Source organism: Pelodiscus sinensis, chromosome 1 (genome assembly GCF_052426305.1).
Source record: "Pelodiscus sinensis isolate ZL-2025 chromosome 1, ASM5242630v1, whole genome shotgun sequence".
Lineage (NCBI taxonomy): Eukaryota > Metazoa > Chordata > Testudines > Trionychidae > Pelodiscus > Pelodiscus sinensis.
The window spans coordinates 109,042,194-109,068,381 of NC_143052.1; the positions used below are offsets into that span (position 1 = coordinate 109,042,194).

Consider the following 26,188-nt stretch of genomic DNA (forward strand, 5'->3'; position numbering starts at 1 on the left):
AAACTGAAATGTGCTTTCCACAGAGCAACAGCGGACCTCAGTGGGCTGTAGCCCACCAACTTCTCATCCAGGCCCACCCACACAGGCCAAGCAGAGTAGCCAACACCACTGTGCCCCACACTCCAGAAGGGTTGGGGCTGGCCCCACTCAGCCTAGTGCTCACCCACACCCCAACATTGCCCACTCACAAAAAGTCAGGGCTCATCCAGGTGGACTCTTCTGGCTATATCAGTACCACAGCCTTAATACATTTAGTGGGTAGGACATCCTTTTACAGACTGGTAACTGAGCACAGAGAGATTAAGCACCCCATGTCATACAGTAATCCATGGCAGAGTCCCAAATAAATTCTAGGACACCTGACAAGCAATCCCCTACTCAAACCACTAATCACTCTGCCACACAAGCCAGCATTTCCTCATATAACAGTTGAGGAATGAACAAGAGGAAAAAAAAAAAGCTGCAAAGACATTTACAATTTATGGTTGTTCAGGGAAGCATTCAGAGTCCATTAAAAATACCAATTCCCCTTAAAGTTTGAAAGGCAGTGAATAAGAGTGTGTAGTCACCAGAAAGTCAAATAAGTTAAATCATTCAGTTAAAGAAAAAAATGCAGCTTGTTTGCCTTCTGCTCTCCTTCACATTTAACCAGCTTTCTAAAGTATTTTTTCATGTCTGAGTAAGTGTAATCAGAAACTGTCATCTAGCACCATCCCTTGACGGAATGAAATCCTAAGTGAGATAACGTAATCAGCATTCCTTCCTCCAGTAAGGGGTTGGTTATTACCCTAATTAATGTTTATCACACTTTGATTACTTCTTGAGCCTGATTTGCAGGTGTTTACGTGTTCCCATATAGTGCCACTTCTCCAGAGGCCAAACTGCATTTCAGAGCCACAGAGATCAGAACTGTCAGTTTACGTGCAGCTTGATCTTGTGTGCATTACCTTCTATGGCGTATGTTTTCACATTCAAAATAATTTCCTTTTGTCTTTGAAGTTCTCATTTCACACAGTGAATTAAAACCAAATGAAACTACAGGCTACCATGACTGTCCTATTCCCAGCCCACCACCCGGGATCTTCCTCCCCCAGGGCTCAACTCCCACAAATCAGCAGCTACAATTAGGGTTCCAATGGTATTTCCCAATCCCCCCTGGGAGAAATTCCTTTCCAATCTCAAATTTGACAGTTGATTAATCCCGTGCACACATAATCAGTATCCTTTGTTAGCCACATAAATCTAAACTGCATCCAGCTTAACATTTCTCAGAAATGGTAGGTAGCCATGGTGTTAAGCACTCGGGTAGAGAATCCACCAGCATTTTCATGACAACTAGTATATCCATGGCAGCTGTGTCCCATGCTAACGATGGAGGAATATCTACAGGATCATCTTCTGATAAATATACTGACCAGAAAAGCGATGAGGTGCTCATCTTATCAATAACATGCAAAGAAAAGTGTTTGATCACACACTCCAACAAAGGATGGGAAAATACCATAAATAAAGCAAAGGAGTTTGTTGGTTAGCCCCCCACTTTGAGGTTATGTGAAGTGGGTTACATCTTTGGCCCAGAGATCGGGGGTGAATACGCTAAAGCCTACGTAAGAGCTTGTTATTTATTTAATCTGTGTTAGGGTTGTTAACATTCAGTTAGCTCTTGTCATTTAGGAGGAGTTTTTGAACAGTCTCACAGATGGACATTGACTGGATGTTAGTCACATAGCATCACACCCTCTTTCCTGCTGATGTGGAGTCCTCGTGTGCATCTCATCCAAATCAATGGGCTCCTCTTTAACAGCTGTTGAATGTAGCTCCGAAACCATAGTATTAGCAATAGAAAGTTCAAGCTCCATTTGTTTAAAAGATGCTTCAATTCAGACAAGATCATTGTGCTTGGATAAATTAAGAAAGCCATCTGCCATAGAAGATTCAAGCTTCCCCAGTCACCTACTTAGAAAAGATGGGTAGAGTGCTCTAATACAGTGTTTCTCAACCAATGGTATGCGTACCCTCAGGGCTACTTGAGAGAAGTCTGGGGGGTACGTCAACACACCTGAAATTTGGAGAAAACTGAATTTTTGTTTTAAGTTTTACAGTGCTTTATTTATTTATTTATTTATTTATTTATACTGTTTACACCCAAAAATTTCATCGCCAGCACAGCTACGATTAAGTTGTTTAAACAAATGTGTTGCAATGATAGAAAAAAAATTGTGTCTCTCTAAAAACTGTAGGTACTGGGGGTACTTATAAATTTTTTTTAAAAAGGGTTGCTTTATAAAAAAAAAATAAGCTTGTGAAACACTGCTCTAATACCCCTTATACCTACATTATCTCTCAGCCCTCCGCCCCCCAAATGTTTCCATTCTTTTCCTCCACACAGCATGCCAATCCCTCTGTGGCACATTTCCTCTCAATACACGGGGTTGTTTCTTCATGAAACAAGATTTCTCCTTCCTTACACTATAAATGGAGTTTTCCTCATGAGAAATAGATTTTTTTTTTGCTGTCAGAGATTGCATTTATACTGAGACCTCAATCCTATCGAATTTCAGACAAAGCCAACTGACAAGCACCACATTTAGTCAAAGAAAAAGGACCATAAAGCGAGAACTTGATCTGCCAGCCAAGTGTGAAGAGAAGACCTTTTGAACTCTCCCTTCTTTCTCCCCTACTGATATTGGTGGGAGCCTGCAATACAGATTTCAAGCCACTCAAAGTTATTTTCCAGACAGTTTCCTCCATTCTAAATCCCTGACGGAAGTCATGCCTATAAAATGAAATGACTTCTCTGCCTCTCCTGCTTTAGGGCTGACTGAGTAGAAGAAACTCATCCATAGGAAGAAAAAGGACTCAAGTCTGCGTGTGGGAGTTCAGCAATGGAAACTGGTTGAGAAAGTAAAGCTATCACATTGCATAAGAAAACAGTGGCACAAGAAGGATGGGAGGGAGTTGGGGCCAATTACATTGCTGCTAAAACTGCAGGCTAAGTCATTTATTTTGGGGGATGGGAGTAACGGGTAGCCCATGCCACCAGGAACAGGTAGAAATGACAGATTTTTTTCCCCTCTGCTCAAACTCCAGTGCCATGCAATATGCTGATTCTGATGACATGTGGGGTGATAACTAGAACCACCTATGGCAGTGTTTCTTAAACTTTCTAAGACCGAGGAACACAAAACAAATTTTTTTAATGAGGAACACCAAGAATTTTTTGTTGAGAAGAAAAAAAAAAAAGGGTCGGGGGAAAAGTAATTGAGAAAAAAAGGCACCTGTCCCTTTAAGGGTGGCCATTTTGAACTCTGTTGTTCTCCGCGTCACACCTCTGACTGCCTCACGGCACACCGGTGTACCACGGAACACAGTTTAAGAAACACTGACCTAGGGGAAAAACTGGATGCTTCCCCTAACTGGGGAAACAAATGGGAAACCTCCAATCACTATTCCCCTAGCACTCTCTGGAGTGATCCCCTCTTTCTGGAATGCTCTTGACTGGCTCACCTTCCACGCTGTGAACTGGGCTGTTAGGAGGAATCTGGAGCAGGCAATGGGCTGAATCAAGGGAAAATGCCACGTGATGTTGGACTGAGAGCATAGTTTGAGGAAGGCCCCAAGCTTTGCTTGTGCTGCTCACAGTGAAAGTTATGAAGACAACGGAGACTGGAAGGATGTCAGGGTAAGAGCACATATTTAGAGGGAGGCAGAGAATGGTTATATGGTGCAGGAGAGTAAGCTGAAGTTCATCTCTTCACTGTTCCTGTCAGGTGGAGTGTGATGGGGCGCCGGGCTCAGACGCAATGGAGGCCTCGGTCCCCCGCACGCTCCGACCCCGTGCGGGGATGGGGGGGGCTGGAGCCACGACAAAGGGACTCACCCGCATGGGGGGGGGATTCTCCCTGCCAACCCTGAGCAGGACCGCGGCGTGTGTGTACCGGCTGGGCAGAGACGCCGGCTGACGTCATCAGCCTGCGCCCCGGAGGAAGGGGAGCAGGGCTAGGGTTGGAGGGGGGATTCAAAAGGCAGAGATGCCAGTCGGGAAGGGAGGAAGGCCGGAGGAAGCAGGAAAGGGAAGGGACCGGAGACAGGGATCCGGGGAGGAGCCCACACCGACCCCGGTGGGCTGGCGAGCTGCGGGCTGAACTCCACCCCGGAGGAGGACGTCCCGGCGGTCAGGGAGGACCCCGAGCTGGAACCTGGAGAGAGGTAGACCCCGAATCACGTCCTGCATCACCGCGGGGCCGGCATGACGGCCGCTCGAGCCAGCGGGTAACTGTGGGAACACTCGGAGGGCAGCATGGCCCGAGACTAGGAACTAAAGAACACGGGTGGAGGGTGGTGACTTTGGGGCAGGTGACCCCGATGATGATTGGGCTGAAAGCCTGAGGGGGAGCCCGAACCCTGACAGGGAGCAATCAGACCATGTGACAGTTCAGGACCAGTCCTTCTCTACACTTAAAAGTTAGGTTAACACAAATACAGTGCTCAAGGGTATGAATTTTTCATCTCTCCTGAGCACCATCGAGGGTTGCCAACCATATAGGATTATCCTGGAGACTCCAGGAACTAAAGATCAATCTTTAAAGACTGTCATGGATGAAACCTCCAGGAATATGTCCAGCCAAAACTGGCAACCCTAACACTGTAGCTATGTTGAACTAGATCCCCAGGTGAGACGTGGCTAAGTTGAGCGAAGAATGTTACTACCATCAATCTAGCTACCACCCTGCCCAGAGGTGGATTTTACCTATTATAATGGAAAAACCTGCTCCATCAGTACAGGAAGCATCTACACTATAGTACTATAATGGTACAGCTGGGGTGCCAAACTAGTGCCGCTGTTGTGCCCATAGCATAGACAAGGACTTCCTCACAGCATGGGCAGTAAGACAGCACCTTTTCCCATTTGCCACATCTTGTTTTCCAGACACTGAGGGCATACCTACACTAGAAACTTAAATCAACCCATGTCGGGTCGACTTGCAGCCATCACAGTGATTACTGCAGTGGGTTCGTGTCCCCACGGCCTGCCTTCTTATAAGATGCTGGCAAGAAAGTGGCCAGCAAGGTCCAGTACACCATAACAGCTATTTCCAGTCAGACACTTGCCCCCCCATATGATCCTCCACGCAAACTTGAAATATCTTGACCAGATGAGATGAGAACAGAGAATCAAACGCCACTTCCATAGCTGTGTCCTATGTAACTCCTGAAATACGAACCTATGGTTACAATGATTCTCTTTTCAAATATGTCTATCTTCACTGCCATCTTTATTTTTCCACCTTGAGCCTTTTGTTTAATGAGTCTGACAGATCCAGCCTTAATAATACTTCTGTGACCATTCTGCACCCACCTGAAAGTGGTTCCTGGGAAGAGTGAACTCTGACTTCTACAGACCCACCAGAAGAACCAGAGAATGTTTTCCAGGGTCCAAGAGTGACTATTTGGATCACAAGATGCAATTAAGTTGCTGGAAGACCACATGAAACTAGGCAGAAGTGCCTCTGCCTATCCCCTTTTTCTATTCTTTTCTTTCACCCTTAAACATCTTTGCAGGAGTTTTTCTTGTCTTAAGCTTCAGGAACAGACGTCAACAATAGAAATGGAGAGCTGTAACCTAAAATTGACTTTCCTCCCCATCACAAAATCTGATGCAATTTTAGAGACTTTCAAGCAAGGGTTAAAAAAAAAAGAGAGAGAGAGAGAGAGATAATCCAGTACAGTGCCCTTCTGTACAGTGCTTTTTGTAAAATATATGTTACCTTTTGATCAGTCTTCCCTGTCCCCGGTGCAAATTTCAAAGCATTGATAAAAGCACACAGTCTTCTCTGAACATTCCACTAAGTGTGTGTCAGTGGAAAGCAGGGGAAATTCTTTTTAAAATTAACCAACCCTGAGGCCAGTGGTGATTGTGGAAGGTTTTTCCCCTTTTGCCTTCTCCATTGTGCTTTAAGACAGTTAAATGTTAGCTTCTTAAACTCTAAAAGAGAGAACTGATACTCAGCAGTTTAACCTGATTACACCTGATGCTCATTTTATTTTTAGTGATTGAGCATATGGCTAAAACAAACCTGGTCATTTTCCCTTTTGCACTCTTGGATAGACTCTTCAGCAGCACAAGGTTACCCCCTCCCCTGATACAAGCTCAAGCATTCAGTAGGAACACTTTCCCTATTTTTGTAGGTATTACGAAGTAATTTCTCGTGTTTTCCCCAACATCTTGCATTAATACTTTTAATCAGTCCTTAAAATGTAACTTTCTTCACTTGTAGCATCTAGTAGCAGACCTATGAGTTTAAATCTGTTTGCCTGAGTGTTTCAATCATTTCTTTAAATGACAATTTTGTGCTATACTACAGGCATTATTAGAATAAAAGAAGGATACTGCTTTCTAATCAAGTTCAAATCTTTGTATTTAAGTCACTTATGGCCTAACTGATTGAATGGTGTCATTTTGGGGGGATGGGGCTCAAGAACAAAGAGACTGATCTAGCATGTTAAAGAGTTCCTAGAAACCTGGAACAAGGACTTAAATAATTATGGCTAAATGTCAATGAATGGCATAAAAAAATCTCAAATTCAGGCAAAGCCGCCCCAGGGTATGGCGAATCAAGGTGACCACTCTAGAACCTGTACATCAGGGGACTCCATGGGCTGGCCCGGGAAGCCACATTAGCCAATTGCAAGTGTTGGATTTGTCACTTCTGCCCTAAGTCCCACACCGCCCAGGGGCGTTCCCGACTGCAGGATTAAACTCAATGTTCTACTTTTCTACTTCAAGAGATATTTAATCTTAAAAAATAATTAAAAAGAAAACAACACAAAACCAGACACTCTTCCCTTTGGAAGTGAGCAAGAATCCTGAGTTGCTAATTCATGGCAATGTTTACATTTTTATTTTAAAGAAATTATTTGTTATAATTATTCATTTCCCTTCAATCCCTTGCCACTGAATTTTCCATTTAAAAAAAAAATCAGATATGACACATCTTTTAGTCTTCATTTTTGAAAGCATTAGCTGTGTGCTTCTTATATTAACCACAGAAAATGTGATTAGTAGTGGAAATGGTGATAGAAAAGTGTTTGGCAATCAGTATCTGGTCCAGAAACTTCAACTGGTCCAGAATGCAGCTATTCGAGTTTTAGCACATTATGCCAGTGCTCCGGCAGCTGCACTGGCTTCCGGTATGTTTCCGGGCACAATTTAAGGTTTTGAGAATTTTAGGATTTTAAATTTTAGGAAATTAAATTTTAGGACAATTGAAGGTCTTGACAGGGTTATGACCTATAAAGCCTTAAACAGGTTGGGTCTGGGGTATCTGAAGGACTGTCTTCTCCCATATGAACCTGCCCAGGGATTGAGGTCAGCTGGGGAGGCTCTGCTCAGTGTTCCCCCACTTATGGAGATAAGATTAACATCTATGCGGAGCAGGGCCTTCTCAGCTTTTGCTCCCAGGCTGTGGAATTCTCTCCACCGAGATATTTGCCTGGAGCCAAAGTTAGCATTGTTTCAGCATCAGGCTAAAGCCACCCTTTTTACTTGTGCTTTTATTGTGTGTGTGTTCCTCCTCTTGAGATGTTTTAGTACGTTTTATGTCCCTCCGGGGCCTCATATTTTAATTTTTTATATATATATGTGTATTGTGTTTTAAAAATTTTTATATTCTGCCTTGAATATTTTAAATAGAGAGGCAGGGTAAAAATAATTAAATCAACAAAACAAACAATGAATTTATTACAGTGATGCAACCCCTTCCATGACCCCATGTGAGGTAGGATCTGAGGAAGTTCCGTCCCTTTGGGCATACTTCATGCATATCAGAAGCTCTAAAGCACTAGGGCAAAGTTAGGCGGGCGGGGGAGGGAGACGACACCACTCAGAAGAATGGGAAGAATTGGTAGAGGAAGTAGAAGTGTGTGGCAACCTGGGCAGCAGTGGCCATGAAATGGCTGAATTCAGGATCCTGACAAAAGGAAGAAAGGAGAGCAGTAGAATATGGATAGTCCCTCTTCACAAAGTCCAAAGATGTCCTCTTTGTGCCCCTTTCTAGGATGCTAACTCCAGGTGTCTTCTTCACTGTGGCAGCTCCTGGGCTGCCATTAACCTACCCAGCACATCTCCCTCCTACCCCTTTCACAGTGTTATGTGAGACCTAGACAGTCCACGACAGCTCTCAGCACAGCACTGGTGCCCTTTCAATATCATTGTCACACTCTCTACCCTCAGGGGAACTAGTTAAGGGCCCACAGGAGGAAGATCACATCTCTCATTCAAAAGGTAGATTGTTTTACTAAGTAATAGTCCTGGCATTCAGGTCCTCATCAAGTTAAAATTAAAGTAAACTCTCAACAGCACATTCCAAGGATATGGGTGGGGAAAATACTCAGACTTTTTTCCACTCCACCTCAGTTACACAGATTCCCTTGCCACTCTTGGAAGTGCAGTATCAAGCAATCTGTACTATGCTGATACTGCAACACAGCATCAAAACTTCAGTCTCTCTCACACCACCAATGCAAAGAGCTTGACGCACTCAGCTGAACCTGCTATCTTGGACAAGTTTCTCTCCCCCACCATAGTGCGCTGGTGCTATGCAGTTCAGAACAGGCAGCTTCCTCCTGATAAGGCTGCTCCTTCCTGGAAACAGGAGATATGGCTGCCTTAGAGAAGAAATCACTTTTGCTAAGTGGCATAGCTCTCACCTTGAAAGCCTCTCCCTTGATTGGCACAGAACACTCAAGGTTGGGGAACTTTTAATCAGACATGTGCATAATTACTAAATCATTATTAATTATATTGGAGAGCAGAGACCTAAGAAGAAAGGCAAAGCAAACAAAAGGCCCAATGAAGTCTCATCTGCTGTTGGAAAAAATTAGTAATTAAAAGTCATGAGCGCACTGAAGAGTGAGGGAGCGGTGTCACAGTCAGTGTTCAGGGCTTACGAGTGACTTGCATGCTAAGGAGTAGGCCCTCATCTCCAGTGAAATTACACAGCATTGCCTCACAAAGCAGCAAGTACAGAAATGAAAGAACTGCTCCTGTTTAACTGATAAATCTGTATTTTATGCATGAATCAAGTCCAGACAGGGACCACACTCCCCACTCACTGGTGTTGAAGAGCTCCCATCCACATGTCTCTGATCCCTCAAGAATTCCTCCTTACTTCCCCAGCCCCACACAGCTCCCACAATGCAAGAAATAAAAGAGAACAAAACCTCGGGTCTACACATTCCAGCTTGTATGTCAGTGATTCAACTGCTTGACTGGATCAAGCCCTGCATCCAGGACTCTTCAGACAGAATTGCACGGGCCAGAAAACATTTCATGGTGAAACCTAATCATACTATCACCCTCTGACAATGAGGAATCTACGCCAGCTAAAGACATGCTACCATTACTAAAGCTGAACATGTCCTAGAAACACCAAAATCATGGTATTGCAGTTGGGGGGGAGAGGGGGGAGCCAACATTTATGGATTTAGAAAGACTTCACAGCCTGAACTGGACATTCCTAGACCTCACAATAAACCGAGTAGTTTCAAGCTGGCTATAAAATCCAATCTGAGAAAGGACTGAAGAGCTCTATCTACACCATAAAAATAGACTAGGCAAATAAAACCTCACTAACACCACTGCAAGAACTATTTGACAAAATAATTCAACTAATCTGGGACCAAAGACTAGGACCTCACAGCCAACTACATTGAATTCATCCACAGTGAATCCTGCAAATGAACCAGGCAGACAGAGGAATCCATCCAATAATAGCTGCTGAGCAGAACAAAGGTAACTGCCTCTGCCGAGCAATATACAGGGAAGACACAGAACTGCTGGTACCATTTCAAAGAGAAGTTAAAGACCAAAATTAGACATTTTGATGAAAACACAAAAACTATACTATATAGTATCACTCTCAGATGTAAACAAATCACACTGCTGCTAGGAATGTTAAATTCCATTGACTACTTGCTTAGTTGATAAGGGGGGAATCTGCAGAGCCACAGCGGGGTTAGCTCTCAGCCGGCTCTGCCTGGTGGCTCTTAATACATTTAAAAGGCAGAGGCATGGGGGGGACCAGGTGCAAACTGGGAATCAGCTGATTCTTGGCTCGCTCCAGGTCCCAGACGCTGCGCCTCTGCTTTTTAAATTCATTAAATGCTGCACAGTCCCCCACTACACCTCTGCCTCCCCAGAGACGGTGCTGGGAGGGAACTGGCTTTTAAGTTGGCTGCCCCCAGCACAGGCTCCTGCTGCCCTTCCCCCCCCCCCCGACCCCGCACTGTCTTTCTCTGACAGAGACAGCAAGGGGGCAGAGAAGCAACTGGCTGAGTCAGTACTCGACTGACTGATAAGCATATGCATAAGCTTATGTACCCACAATACAGGCAGTCCCCGAGTTACGCGGATCCGACTTATGTCAGATCCGCAGTTACGAACGGGGTTTTTCTCGCCCCGGAGGACGGGAGCGGCGGTACGCCCAGATGCGCAGCCATCCGCGTCCTCCAGGGCGAGAAAAGCTGCTCCGCGTCTCCCTGGTCTGCTGGGGTGGGGGGGAGCCCCCCCCAGCAGACCAGGGAGACGCCAAGCAAAGCCGCGGAGCACGCGGGCAGCGGGACAGCCCAGACGCGCCGTGGCTGTTCCACTGCCCCCGCGCTCCGCGGCTTTGCTCCGCGTCTCCCTGGTCTGCTGGAGACCAGCAGACCAGGGAGACGGGGAGCAAAGCCTTGGAGGACGCCGGCAGCGGGACAGCCGCGGCGCGTCTGGGCTGTCCCGCTGCCCGCGTGCTGCGCGGCTTTGGTCCGCGTCTCCCTGGTCTGCTGGGGGGGGGGGGCGCACCTAGTGCGCCCCCCCCCCCCCAGCAGACCAGGCTTTTCTCTGGACGCCTGTGGTAGAGCAGCTGGGGCGCTGCCAGTTGGTCCTGTAGCGCTGCTCTGGGCACTACTGGACCAACCCGGCAGCACCCCAGCTGCTCTGCCCCAGGCGTCCTGATTCAGCCGCTGCTGGTCAGTTTCAGCAGCGGCTGAATCAGGACGCCTGGGGCAGAGCAGCTGGGGTGCTGCTGGGTTGGTCCAGTAGCGCCGAGTAGCGGCGCTACTGGACCAACGCAGCAGCACCCCAGCTGCTCTGCCCCAGGCGACCCCAAGTCAGCCGCTGCTGAAACTGACCAGCGCTGAGTACAGGAAGCCCGAGGCAGAGTTGCTCTGCCCCGGGCTTCCTGGAATCAGCCGCTGATCACTTTCAGCAGCAGCTGACTTGGGGACGCCTGAGGTTCTTAAGTTGAATCTGTATGTAAGAACTGGCGTCCAGATTCAGCCTGTTGAAACTGATCAGCGGCTGATTCCAGGAAGCCCGGGGCAAAGCAACTCTGCCTCGGGCTTCCTGTAGTCAGCCGCTGGTCAGTTTCAGCAGCGGCTGAATCTGGATGCCAGTTCCGACTTACATACAGATTCAACTTAAGAACAAACCTACAAGTCCCTATCTTTTTCGTAACCCTAGAGACAATGGCAATTGTGGGGAGGGGCAGCAGCAGCAGTTGGGGATGTAGTACATAGGGCTATGATCCCCTGATTTCTTGGGCATCCTCTTGCTGGGACATCCAGCAGTGAAAAGCAGAAGGTCCCCCCCGCTGTGTGTCCATGCGGAGCGAAAAGGGAGGGTACATCAGGGAAGCAGGCTGAGCTCCCCAGCCCACCACATGGAGCTACTTCCCCTTCCTTGCTTCCCACAAGTATGCAAGAGACAGTAGACCCAATCTTAAAAATTCACAACATCCTGGTAAGACACAACAAACACGCTGAGTTTCTGAGTAGGATCTTCATTCTGGCATCTCAAGATACAATAGTGAAACACAAAGAACACAGACAGACATTCAAATATAATCTCAGCTCACACAATGTACACAGTTGGAGGTGCGAGACACCAGAAACATAAGGAAAAATCATACTGCAGCCCACATGGCAGATTAGATATCAACACCAAAAGACATCTTCTACTCCACAGCTCAAAGTACAAAGAACCAAACAAGGAACGGCAAGATATCATAAATAGTAAGATTTCCCATTTAAAAGTGAGAAAGAAGAAACTGAGCAGAACTGTGGCAGCCTCCCACAGAGTTAAACACGAACACTACAAAACTGTTGCATGCTATGACAAACACAGCACAGGTAAATATGTGATCATACTGAAGTCTGACCAAACCTGAATTCAGTATAATGTCCGTAAACATGCAGTCCTCCCCAACCCCTTTGGAACTCTGGGGGCTCTCCAAGACCCCTTTGTTGTGCCATCATTTTATTGAGGATTTGGTTCTCTCTTGCTGGGAACTCAGCATTAATCCCTTGTAGGACGGCAACACACCTGTTGAAGATATCACTAGACACTTTCTGCAAATACTGGAGTGCATCTGCAACCTGATGAATAGCCTCTTCCCGGCGCAAGTCAGGTTGGATCAGAGGGACAGAGTAAGTCTGCCCTTCCAAGAAGTGCTTCTGGGTCACTGTAGCCATTGTGCCTGTTGGAGACAAAGAAAATAAACAGGTAATTGCAGCATATACAGTTCCATCTCATCAACGCCTTTCTCCCAGGAACCTTACACCTTTGCTCTTCTACTTGATTTAGGCAGACACAAAAGAGGAAAACTAGGAAAGAGAACACATCTAGAAATCTACAACAGTCTTTTTCATGTATCTAGCCAAAGCCACAGTGCAGCAGAGAGGGAAGATATTACTTAGCTTGGATGCTCCTTCGAACAAGGATTGTATCTTTGGTCTAAGTTTTGTCCAATACTCAGCAAATCAGTGCTCAGAATAATCATGCTGAAATCAAAGCATCACATTTCAGAACATAACATAATTTTATCATCAGCCTATGGAAGAACATACTGGAAGAAGAAAAATCTCTCATTTCCCTTTCCCATCCTCAGACAGACTCCACATCAGTACATTTGATAGCTACACTATTTTAGGAGTAGAACTTGACATGTTTCAGCTCATGTTCATATCACAAGAATGCAGTCCACTTTCCCCCTCAAAGCTCCAGAGGAGTTAGGAAGTTTATTGCATAAACCCACTTTCCTTGATTAGATTACACAGGAGTCTCCCATTCTAGCACTGGAGACTGAGACCCATAAGTACACTTCACACTCCTGGTGATCCATTGACTCTTTCCCAATATCTGTATTGGAAAAACCCTATTTTACATTTGTTGTGAACAATAGCTCAATGTTTATGACGTTTCTGTTGCATTAAGCAGACAGAAGTCCAGGAGTGCCAAAAGTCTCATCAAGGATGTGTAGGTGGCTAATGTCGTCACAGAATCATGCTCACACCTCTATCCCAAGTCAGTAGGGACCCATACCTAAAAATTCCTCTAAATGCCCTCATAACAGTGATAGTATCATCCTGAATTGGTCTTTTTCAGAGTCTGCCTCAGTTCACAGTTCAAGAAAAAAAAGTTGCCAAAAGGAAGGAGTCACTAAGAAACTAGCTTCTCCGGGCATGCTGAAAACATATGGCAAGTATACCCATTGTTATTATTGGGGTGGGCTGGTAGCGTGATCTAAAAGCATAGTAGGGGTCAGAAGATCAGGGTTCCAACCTCAGCTCTTCCATTAGCCTCTTTTATGACTTTGGCCAAATCACTTCACCCTATGTCTGTTTCTGGCTTCCTCCATTCATGTGTCTTGTCTATTAAGTTTGTAATAAACTTGAAGTAAGAACTGTCTTAATGGACATTTATAGTACAAGCACAATGTGTCTCAAATGGCAGTTGGGCCATAATAAAAGTATTAATTGAATAAATGTAAAAAGAGGCTAACATGGGATGAAAATGAAACCTAATAGAAGAAAGGACAATAAAACTGCCTTTTTTTTATCCCTCTGCTGGTACTCGGAAATATTACAGTTTTCACAAAGCCTTTGTACAGGACAATAGTCTTTGAATAAGAACAATCTCGGGGACCACACAATGTGCTTCTATCAGGGGAATTTCCCCCAATTTGCTCCTGGAACCTAATTCAGAAGGGACGTGTCAGGTGGTGCAAGTACTGTACCAGCAGAGTCCATGATGGGTCATTTACAGGGCAGGGGCATGAAGAGACAGAGCAATCTGTAAGAGGATGTAAAAAGATAAATTATATAGGTCTCAACATATACCACAAATCATCTTTCAGCTTCATCAAACATGAGTTGCACCAAATTGCCCTCCCCTTTAGCTGCTTTTTTATGTGTAAATTATACCGCAATTCTGAATTTTCCCCTTCAGATCCAAGAGTTCCCACCACATGTAGTAAGGAAACACTTCCTATAATTCTGTGGAGTCACTTTCCATTTTCCTGTAATGGAATCTGACTGTGGGGAAAGTGTCACTAAAAGAAGTGAAGAACATGGGTGTCTTCCCCAAGACATGGCTGTTTAGCATGCTAACAAAACCCAGGCAGAGGCCAGCCATCAAAACTGAAGATGGCCCTAGAACAGCAAGACCAATTCTGTTCTGTTTCAGCCATCACAGGCAGGGCTATTAGCCAATTTTTGAATCCATAATGTTTAATGCTGGTGATATTTGAAGTAAAAGACACATTGATTCTTATACTTCTAACCAAACCTATTCTGCAGGAGGACAGGAAATTATCTTGATTTATAAGCCTAGCAAGTTTGATATGGAGTTATGAGAGGAGTAATAAGTCTAACTGCAAGATTATATTTTTCTATTACTTTATTGACCATAATTCAGTTTTAACTTTTATGCTTTCACAATTGTTCTATTTTTTTCAAATGTCCTGGATTATAACTAGGGGTGTGAACACGTAATGGGTGATGCTTACAAGTTAACGGTTAACCACTACCCAGGAGCAGTCTTCCACCTGTGACCCTGTGGGGCTGCTGGCTCCCAGCCTTGCATGGGGTGAGGGGAATTGGCAGCCTTGAATGGGGTGAGGGGGGGAGGGCAGAAGCAGCAGGTGTGTGTGTGTGGGGGGGGGGAGGCTGCCAGTTTCCAGCCCATGCAGGCTGGAAGTTGGCAGGCTCGCACGGGGCAGCAGCAGGGGGTGGGGGGAGGGAAGGCTGTCTGCTCCCAGTCCACGACCCCACATGGGCTGGGAGCCAGCAGCCCCTGCCCACAAAGTGGAAGGGCTCTACACCAGGCCATGGCAAGTGGGGGGGGGGGTCGCTCCAAGCCAGCAGCCCTGCCTGTTCTGATTTAATCAGTTAACCCAGGGGGTCTCAGACTTTGTGATATCGCGACCCCCCTCTAAGTTGCTCGCAATCCCCTGGGGGGTTGGGACCCACAATTTGAGAAACGTGGAGTTAGCCGGTTAAACTTAATGTTTAAGCAGTTAACTATTGTTCAGTTAAATTACATCCCTAATTAGAACTGCTTCATGCTTGCAAACGTAGAGTACTGAGATACTACAGTTACATACCGTGGCCCCGTAAAACCCTAAGACAGAATGTTTGCTCATTAAAGGTTTTAATTGGTAGTTGTCTGATTGGCCACGTGCTTACAGAGGGAATAGAAGCTGGGCTGTTCTTTGCAATCAAAGCAGCACTGGTCTAAGATGCACAGAGCCTATGGGCTCTACTCTCTTATTGTTCAATTCTGTCTTCTGTCATGCCCACATTCTCATCCTCTGCTTTTTTGGTAACCTAGGCTAAGCTGTACTCCAAAGTTAAATACGAATCCCAAGTGCCTCAGCAGGCAAGGAAGAGAAGCAGACCGTGGCAACTTGATGGGACCTCACTATAAGTGTCAGGTTGGGATGGGGCTAGATAGTCTCTGATTACTTCCTCCTACCGTGGGGTCAATGTCATGGCAGCTATGAACTCCAGCCCTGCCAGCTGCCACCACCTCACTGTGCAGCACATACTGTGTTATAAGCATGCGAATGAGTCACAGTTACAGCATGCGCAGCTCAGTAAGGCGGTGGCAACAGCCAGCAGGAGTGGACCATGCAGCCAGAGGGACCAACAGACTCGCCTAGACAAAGCAGAGGGGCCCAGCTTTGCACTCCTGGAGAAGAGGTAGGGTCTCAAGGGAATAGGGTTGCCAGATGGTTTCAGAAAAAATGCCGCCCGCCATCTTGCCTCCCTGCGCTGGGCCAGCCAGCTCCCCTGCGGAACCCGGTAAGCACTAGGGTTGCCAGGCTGCCTCCATATTGAGCCAGACAGCCCGGGATTTTCGCTTCCTAGCCGGGGAAAAAACAAAACAAAACAGAAAGTACCGGACATTTTAGGTGTCCCGTATTTTCTGAATTTTTTTACTGTACAGAAGGCGAAAATACCGGACTGTCGGGTTCAATATCAGACACCTGGCAACCCTACAAGGGAAAGGAGTAGGATTGGGGCAGTCAGCCCTCAGCACTGCCACGAACATGCCACATCACCCACCCACCAGCCCTTAACGCTGGCCCGGAGTGCACCGTGCAGCAAGGTCCCAGGCAATTGCCCCTTTTACTCCTCCTATTGGCAGGCCTGCATTAACCCCACAAGCAGGAGGAGGTTGGAGATGAATTATGTACATGTGAGTGGGAAGTTCCCACTAGGACAAGGCAGCCATGTGGAGACAGGTTTTGGGGAGTGGCTCAGAGGCAAGAGGAACGAGCCATCCTTCAGGTGCATGGTCAGGGTTGGAGTGGGCCATTAGAGAGGTAACAGGGCCAAGGGGTAAACAGCAAAATGGAGTCCAAGCCAGCACCTACAATCTTGCAACCCAACCTGAACCATGCTACAATTGTTGGGTCTTCACTAAACAGGGTCAGCTTGGGATTGGCAGTGTCGTAGTTGGTTTTACCTGAAAGTAGGAATAAGAGATCCTCCGGAAAAGGGCTTTATTCCGGAGAATCGCGCCAGTCTAGACGCTTTTTTCCGGCTTTTCCCCAAGCCGGAAAAAAAGCGGCGGACATGTTTATTTAAATCCCGCGGGGGATATTTAAATCCCCCGCGGATTTCCCTATTCCAAAGTTGGAAATTAGCATGGCTATTTTGGAATAGGGGCCAGTCTAGACGTAGCCTAACTGCTGGGGAGAAACAAATTGTTTTCTGGCTGGGAGAGGGGAAAGACTGCTGCCCAACATGCCTAGACTGATGCAAGGAACAGGAAGCAGCCCAGACATTTTAGCCCTGGAACCAGCAGTAGTCACACTGTCCTCTTCCAGTGCCCAAATGAGTCTAACATTCACGGACATCTTGAAGTTAATATATATTCCTTTAAATGCAGCAATTGCTTCTGAAATTGCTGCTGTACTGAACTCTGTGGTACAGTGCATTGCTGTTCCTGGCGAGTGTTCGCATGAGTTGGAGGGGCTGAAATTTTGTTCAACAGCAGAGCAGAAGCCAGGTAACTAACCCTGGTGGGAGAACAGGATGGATTCCCATTAACAATCAAGTGATGGACAAGATTTTTGCCCTGCTCTCTTTGGTAAGCCAACCTTTCCTCAGTTTGTGTAAAGATTTGCTTGGATGACTGAAGGGAGGGAAAGCACTCTGATAAGTTACAGGATGAAAAAAAGTCTATTTATACCTTTTTTAATTAACCATGTTCTACAATGTTATTAAGCAGCAATCAGAGATGCAGATGTTACTGATTTGATTGGGAAGAGGTTCACTGTGCTGAATATTAAGGAACTCTGCCCTATAAATAGGTTTAATCACCATCTGAAGGCTTGAAGGAAGTGATGGAAAAAAGCATTAATAAGACTGTAATTAGGCCCTACAGAAAGACTGCACTCCACCACAGCTCTCATAGTACCTGAGACCTCTTAAATAGCAGCTCGCAATCCCACAGCCCAAAAGAGACAGACTGGATTTAGGTCTCAAGATCCCAGGTTGCCTACTTCAGACAAGGGCTTCTCCAAAGAAGCCAGAGAAAGGTTGCAAGGACACAGAGCCCTATGAAAAGGGAGGCAGATGGAGTTAGATTCCCAGCTCCTCCATCAGAGAGCTGCAGCACAGACTAATTGCAGCAGTGCCAGCCTTGCCCACTCTCACAGCCAGAGCTTCCCAGCCACACAGACACTGGCAAATACTACAGATATCTGAGGAGCTGTAGAGGATATTGTTCTCCCACCCCTACACTGGCATTTACCTATTCAACTCTATGCCATGAAAGTAATGTAGCCATAGGCGCAGCACCTACCTCACCCCACTGTTACAGCTCCCAAGTAGAGATCACTCCCCACAACCTATGAGCGAAATACTCCCATCTATAGCCCTGTGTTTCTGAAATGGGGCCCTTCTACAGGGACACAGCGTAGGGAGGAGTGAGCAGGGACACAGCCATTCTATACCACATTAGAAAAGCAAGGTGCCTCCTCTACACTTCCAATAGTCACACCGTGGCAAGATGTCACAGGAGCAGCCAGTCCCTTTGCAAAGGGAGTTAGCCACCCACATGTTACTGCCTCAGAAGAGCTGGCCCTGGTACCCACCATAACCCAAGGGCTTCATGTGCACACCCACATACTGCATCGATGCCTCTCACCCATCAATGTGCCCCTGGACTGGAATGGGGTGGACAGCCTTAATGAGATGGGTATACACATCCTCCTCCAAGATGAGAGAGCAGCACAGACTAGTTCCACCATTTCATCCTTCCCAAGATCCTGGTTACTTGGTTAACTGGTTAAATGTTTGGTTAAAATTAGGTTAACCTGTTAATTTACTAATCAGAATTGTACATCCCTAATTCATATGCCCTTATCCTATTCAGCTCTTAATAGCATTTTTGGAACAAAGCCAGACAAGCACATGTGACATACTCCCCTCCCTAATTTCCCTGGTCCCTAGGAAGAAATTAGCCCATTAAATACTACTGAGTAGCAATACAAAGGGAGTAGGTAAACTGAGCCACACATATTGTTCATAAAATTACTACAAAAGTGCCTATGTTCCCCACAACTCTTCCCCCTTTATCAACAGACTGAGAAGGACCACTCTCTACCAGAGATTTAGGGAACTTCAATCATCCTCATAACCTGGGACACAAGCTTCTCTCAGCTGAAGTAACACCACAAATATCATCAATATGTGCCAAAGCAAAATTTTCCCTTAGTAGCTTTTCTACCAGGGATTTTCAAGATTTACAGTACATATTCCATTAAAATCCGAGTTCCTTAAAGTACTACAGTAAACTTCCGATAATCCGGCACCTTTAGGACCCAGGGGATGCCGGATTATCAGATATGCCGGACTATCGGAAGGGGGGGCAATGAGGAGTCTGGGGTGGGGTTGGGGGGATGCCATCCCAGACCTCTCATAGCCCCCCCTTCCGATAGTCTGGCTCTACCCCAGGCGTCCCCGAATCAGCCGCTGCTGGTCAGTTTTAGCCGCTGTGGCAGAGCAGCTGGAGTGCTGCCGGGTTGGTTCCGTAGCACTGCCCCTCGGCGCTGCGGGACTAACCCAGCAGCACTCCTGGGGCAGAGCAGCTGGCATCCCCAAGAGCAGCTGGGGTGCTGCCGGGTAGGTCCCGCAGCCCCAAGGGGCAGCGCTACGGGACCAATCCAGCAGCATCCCAGCTGCTCTGCCCCTGGCTTCCCCGATTCAGCTGCTGGTCAGTTTCAGCAGCGGCTGAATCAGGGAAGCCGGGGGCAGAGCAGCTCCAATTGTCCGGCTGCTCGGAGCACTTCCGGGTTCCCAATGGTGCCGGATCATCAGGAGTGCCAGAGCACTGGATGCCAGACCAATGGAGTTTTAATGTACAATGGAGTTTCAACTCTGTCCCACCTAACTTCCCTTTTAAACCACTCTGGCAGGTCACATACACATGGAGGAGCTCCCATGCACCCTTGTAGAACATCTGCCACTCTAAAAGTTTTGGGTATGGAACTGCAATTGAGTCCTCCTTCCACTATCTTTCCCCATTCATCTTTGGAGAAGTGAGAAGAGAGGCAAACCCACATTCCTAGTTGGAGAGCGAGAGTGGCCTAGTGACTAGGCACTGGACTGGTACTCAAAACATTTGAGTTCTAATCCCAATTCAGCTACTGGTTTGTTGGGTGACATTGGGCAAGTCACTTCCCCTCTCTGTGCCTCTATTTCCCATCTGTAAAATATGGATAGTGATACTTGATCCTCTTTGTAAACTGCTTTGACATTTACTGATGAAAAGTGCTGTACAAGAGGTAAGCATTATTTCTGAACAAGTACATTTCCTGTAACTGAAATGACTACCTTGAGGGTAAGGGGCAGAATAGTAAGTAACAGAAGTCAGTTAGATTGATTTGCCATCAAAGATGCAAATGGATGAATTCTGGGAAGGTGTAGGTGAAAAAGCTAAACATCAAAAGAAGAGACTTACAAAAGTTACAGACCTGTGCAGGGCCGACCCACAACATTTTGGCACCTGAGGCAAGAAGCTCAAATGACGCCCCCATGTCCCCTCACTTGGACCAAAATTTTGAAAGGTCTCAATTCTGCCTTCTTCCTGTTCTACTCCTCTCATGGTACTGTAGAGACAATACACATGCACCAGCAGCAAACACAGTTTTCTACACTCTAGGTCCTACTGGCGCACCCCACAGTCTGGGACCTGAGGCAGCCACTTCAGTTCGCCTCATGGTAAGGCCAGCCCTGGACCTGTGCTCCAATCACACCAGCTCTGTCAGTGAAGATGGCCCTCACAGCCACCCTGTCCCATGCAGATGCGCCTCTTCTTTATAGGGTCCCTCCACTCTTTTAGGGTGCATCAAACACACAGCAGAGCTTAACTCAAAATAAACTATGAAAATTGAGCTGTCAATTGCATAGCTTATTTCAATATTGGGAGCATCTACACCGCATTTATTTAGAAATAGTGATAGAAATGTAGCCGTGTTAGTCTGGTGTAGCTGAAACAAAAAACAGGACTATGTAGCACTTTAAAGACTAACAAGATGGTTTAATAGGTGATGAGCTTTCGTGGGCCAGACCCACTTCCTCAGATCATAGTGGAAGAAAATTGTCATAACCGTATATACCAAAGGATACAATTTAAAAAAATGAACACATATGAAAAGGACAAATCAAATTTCCGAACAGAAGAGGAATGGGGGGGGGGGGGGTAAATGTCTGTGAGCTAATGATATTAGAGGTGATAATTGGGGAAGCTACCTTTGTAATGGCTAAGATAATTAGCGTCTTTATTCAAACTTGAGTGTAAAGTGTCGAATTTAAGAATGACAGTTCAGAGGATTCTTTTTCAAGTGAAGTCTTCAAAGGCCTTTGAAGACTTCATTTGAAAGAGAATCCTCTGAACTGTCATTTATGCTTAAATTTGACACTTTACACTCAAGTTTGAATAAAGACGCTAATTATCTTACCCATTACAAAGATGGTTTAATAGGTCTTTGGCACTCTTTAAATGTGATAAGCTCTTAACTGTTTGAGTCTCCATGAGGATTCTAGATGTCCTGCTGCTGCAGCAAGATCATACAGCTGGCTTTGGTTCAGCAAGGTTAAAAGTTCCTCAGTTTTAATACCCCCAAAAAACAAATATATTTATCTGAAAATATAACAACTCCCTGAAATAAGACAGTTAGTCACTGCTTCCAATCCACAGGTCAATCATTTCCTGCTATAGTCACTAGCTTCAGTCTTCTGCTTAGTAATCAGACCCTTCTTTACCCCCATCCTATCATCACCACATTTCCCTCCCACTCAAATACTTCCAGTATCCCACTTCCATCCTTTCCTCAGTCCTACTAAGGCTATATCTAGACTACAGGCTTCTTTACGAAGAAGCTTTTTTCGGAAGAGATCTTCTGAAAAAACTTCTTCTGAAAGAGAGCGTCCACACTGCCAAAGTGCATTGAAAAAGCAATCTGCTTTTTCGAAAGACAGCGTCCAGACTAAATGGACACTCTCTCGCATGCAAGCTGTAATTGCTATGGACGCAGTGGCCACCAGGGCACCTGGGGTTTTTCCTCTTCTCCCGAAAGAACTCCCTCTTCCCCATCAACACACGCCTTTTTCAAAAAAGGCTTCTTCCTCATAGAATGGGGATTAACAATACCAGAAAAAACCCTCTGTTCTTTTGGTTTTCTTGTGGAAAAACGCAATTGCAGTGTGGACATTCCTCAAGTTTAGTTGAAAAAACAGCTGTTTTTCCAACAAAACTCTGCAGTGTAAACATACCCTAAGCTGTCCCTGCATTTCCCCAATACCAACATTCCTGTATGTCATAGTACTCTCTGTATTACTAGAGTTCAATAGACTATTTTGAGCACTGTTAGCTATTCAATCTGGTCATGCTAAATCCATTAGACTCAAACCGCCAACTTTGCATATGCAACAGCAAAGGAGATGCTTGTGCTTCTTATAGACCAGGGGTGGGCCAAGAGCTCTCCGCAGGCCAGATCCAGCCCACCAAGCCAGTGGATCCAGCCCGCAGCTGCCCTGCTGCTCCCTCATCCTAAGGCCAATCAGGATCTGGGGGCGGGGGAGCGTGCGAAGTCTCCTCGCCCCCCACAAGAACACACAGCAGTTAGAGACACACGCAGGCTGTTTTAAAACTACCTTTGCTGAGGGTGGGGGAAACTCTGCGCACTCACCTACCCCTAGGCCTCCTCCCACTGGGCGCCTAGAGGAAACCGCCAGCTGTTTTAAAACAGCTGGCATTTCTCTCTAGGGGAGGAGGAAGGAAGGGAAAGATTTCTCGCACTCCCCCACCCCAGGCCAATCAGGGTGTGGGGGGAAAGCATAAGAAGTCTTCAGGCCCCTGCCCTTTCTGGGGTGGCCTGGGACCACTTCAGACACTTCTGATATGGCCTTTTAAAAAGTATTGCTCACCCCTGTTATAAACAATATGGCAGTAGCTGAGACTTCCTGAGGAACACACACAAACTCTAGAAACGTATTCAGTAGTTCTAATGTTAGCCAGTAGGAAGACCCCAATGAGGTGGCTTGCATGTCCTGTTCCTGTACCCCAGCATTTTTATTGCCATGAAAATCAATAACCTAGAAAATAAACTGAAGTTTGAGCAGCTTTTTAGCAGAGATTTTCCTCAGGAAGGGGTCAGAAGTGGAGGTTAGCAACTGAAGAAATTGCTTTCAAATGATAAAAACTAATCCATTCACTATGGCCACCGGATACCGCATATTATTCTCTCTCAGAGCAGCTTCTCTTAGGCATAATTCTCGTCCTCTTCTCTTGCCCATTATCTTTAGTATTCTGAAAGCGCCTGCCTTTCTCCTTCAGGTTTATCTTAATGCTATTTCTCATAGCTGTGTTGTTCTTCCCCTCTCCTACAACTCAGAGTGTGCAGTGTCCACCGTATCCAATATTACCAGAGTCCAGCAACAACGCAGTCATTCCCGGGGGAATATCTGCTGGCAGTTTTCCCTGCCATGGACTTCTGGAAGCCAGGAAGTTAGAGCAGCGGTTTTTTTATCTGAAGGGATGATTACCTCAGCAGAATAGAATTTTAGCTAAGTACCAAAAGAGAGATGAAGACAAGACTAGTGTTCCAACCTACCTGCACAAGCATTTTTCTGTAAACCTTAGAAACTGTAAAGGAGCAGTCATGTCATGAGAACAGAGCTTAGAAAAAAAACTCATTTACCCATCACTAGCAAGTGGGAAGCTTTCACAGGTGAACTTAAACTCCTTCATTATCAATTCAGGGCAATTTAAGGTTGTTTATCTAATAATTACATTCCTGACTCTCCTGGGTATTTAGTTAGCACTCCAAACCTGAGGTTCCAGACAGTTCCACTAAATCTATCACTGCTCATAATTTTGCCAATCAGAACAAAACAAACACTACCCAGAGACAGTTAGCTGCTTTTTAAAAAAATCTTATGGGTATCAGTGAAAGTGACAAGAATCATGTCAATTTCACACTTGCTACTTGGGAAATTTGGTAGTTGAAATGGTGTTGTTGCCTCAGGACCTCCCTAGCTGTTCTCTTTCTTTCCCCTCCTCCATTTCATATTTGCCTCTAGATAGTAAGTATTTGATAATTGTTTTCAAGCCCTGCATGACAGCAATACATAGTAAGATCTTGTATACGAAGGACCATTTCACACAGTGCTCCTTGAGGCTCAGAAACAGGCACAGCATTCTCAACTCAGCGCTCTTCCAGATCAGTGACATCTTTTAAATTCAGGGTATTGCGACCAGCCTGTAGGCAACGTCCATGTCTGAGATTTTTTTCTTAGATAATGGGGAGAAACTTTGGAAACCCCATCACCAAAGCCATGACAATCCAGAAATAGTATAGTATCCCAGGTTTGACAGGTAAGGGGCACAAGGCTCACTCCAGAATCAAGCCTCCTATACGTATAAAGGAAACTTGGTATGAAAGAAAAAAAAAATGGGAGGAGGGATTTCTCAGGTTGACAAAACTGTTCCTATTCTCCCCCTTCCACGTATAGAATTTTAACAAAAATTTTGAAATGTGACCAATTTTACCTGGCTTCATGTTCAGTCTCTTTTCCTCTTTATCAGGGCAATGTTTAAGAGAGTGCATTCATAAGGCACCAGGACTACATCATCAGTATCACAGTACACAAATTTCCAGCCCCAAAGCACTGTGAGAAAGTCAGGAGACCTATTCTTGTACTTCTGACAGGTACACTATAGCTGCTGCTATAGTTCCAATTTAAGACTGTCCAGTGGCCTAGAAATTGCTCTCCAATTTAGAGTCCTCACCCCTGGGCAAGTATGAGCTGGAAACAATTCTAATTTACAGAGTGCTTTTTTTTTTGGCTCATCAGTTGGGTACCACATCCATGAGGATTTGGGTTTTTTTAGGCTTCTCACTTGCATGTGGCCCCCAACTGATTTTTTTAATCTAAATCTCCTTTGCTACAATTTAAACCCATTGCTTCTTATCCTGCCTTTAGTGGTTAAGTTGGACAGTATCATCCTCCTCCTCCAGTTTGTAACAATCATTTATGTACTTGAAGACTTATGTCTCTCTCTAGCCTTCTCTTCTCCAGACAAAACAAACCCAATTTTTTCAAATCTTCCCTCCTCAGTCATGTTTTCTAAACCTTTAATCATTTTCGTTGTTTTCCTCTGGACTTTCTCTAATTTGTCCACATCTTTCCTCAAGTGGTATAGCTAGACCCAGCATAATGTTCCTTTTAAGGCCTTATCAGTGCTGAATAGAGTGGAAGAATTACTTTTCAATCTTGTGTTTTGCTTAAAATATTCCTACAAGTACATCCCAAAAGGACTTTGATTTTTTTTGCAACACTGCTACACTGTTGACTAAGCTTGTGATTCACTATAACCCCCCGTTCCCTTTCTGCAGTACTCTTTCCTGAGCAGGCATTTCCCATTTTGTATTTCTGCAACTGATTGTTCCTTCCCAAAGGCTGAGTTTCATCAATTTATTTCAAGCCATTTCTCCAGATCATTTCAAGTTCCAATCCTGCCCTTTAAAGCCTTTGCAACCCCTCCCAGCTTGGTATCATCCACAAACTTGAGAAATGTACTCTCTGTGCCACTATGCAAATCATTTATGAAGACATTGAATAGAATCAGACCCAGGAAGGATCCCTGAAGATCAATATACCCTTCCAGTCTGATTGTGAAGCATTGATAACTACAGGAGGCCCCCAACATGTGACTGCCCGAGTTCTGAAATGGTTGTATAAAAATGGTTGTAAGTGCAGAAGGGGCCAGAACCCCCCAACTTACATCCTCAGCTCACATTTACAATGGTGCACGGCGCCTATCATAAATGAGGGTTCGAGTTACACACCCCCGGTTTGAGACGCTTCCCCAGGAATGGAACCTGTTGCAAGTCAGTGGCCTCCTGTACTCTAAGTACACTTTCACAATCAATGGCACACCCACATTAAAATAGGTTCATCTAGGCTATCATTCTCTAGTTTCCTTACGAGAAGGTCAAGATGGTACCAAAAGCCTTACTAAAGTCAAGATATAGCCCATCTACTGCTTCCCCCTCCTCATCCACAAGGATTGCTCCCCTAACGCTTTTTATAGTACAAGAAGCAACAATAGCCAGAAAAGAAGAACCCTAACATTTTTTAAAATGTGAGTGCTCCACTTGAATTTAAAACAATATGGAAAACAGCGAGCACAAAGGCTTGTGGGGAAACTGGTGATCCACACATAAGAAGCACATTTTTGCCTGGCAAGAATGCTCTGGAGTTAGCGAACTATAACAGCCTTATAATATTTGGGTCCATCTTATTCACCCCCAAGAGGCCAGTCAAATGTTAAGATATTTCAAGTGAA

The 26,188-nt window shown here is 45.6% G+C and overlaps 1 protein-coding gene across 3 annotated transcripts in view; it reads right to left on the reverse strand.

Annotated features, from left to right (window-relative positions):
* Positions 1-26,188, reverse strand: part of WASHC1 (WASH complex subunit 1) — a 53,795-nt gene that overhangs the window by 22,651 nt on the left and 4,956 nt on the right. For 2 of the 3 annotated variants that reach the window (XM_075940785.2, XM_075940776.2), the window contains exon 2: positions 12,365-12,518. In XM_075940785.2, the coding sequence (XP_075796900.2) occupies positions 12,365-12,513 (149 nt within the window). In that variant the 5' untranslated portion in view covers positions 12,514-12,518. Of the gene's footprint in view, positions 1-12,205; positions 12,321-12,364; positions 12,519-26,188 lie in introns of those variants that run through there. The other variant, XM_075940782.2, reaches the window with a different exon arrangement.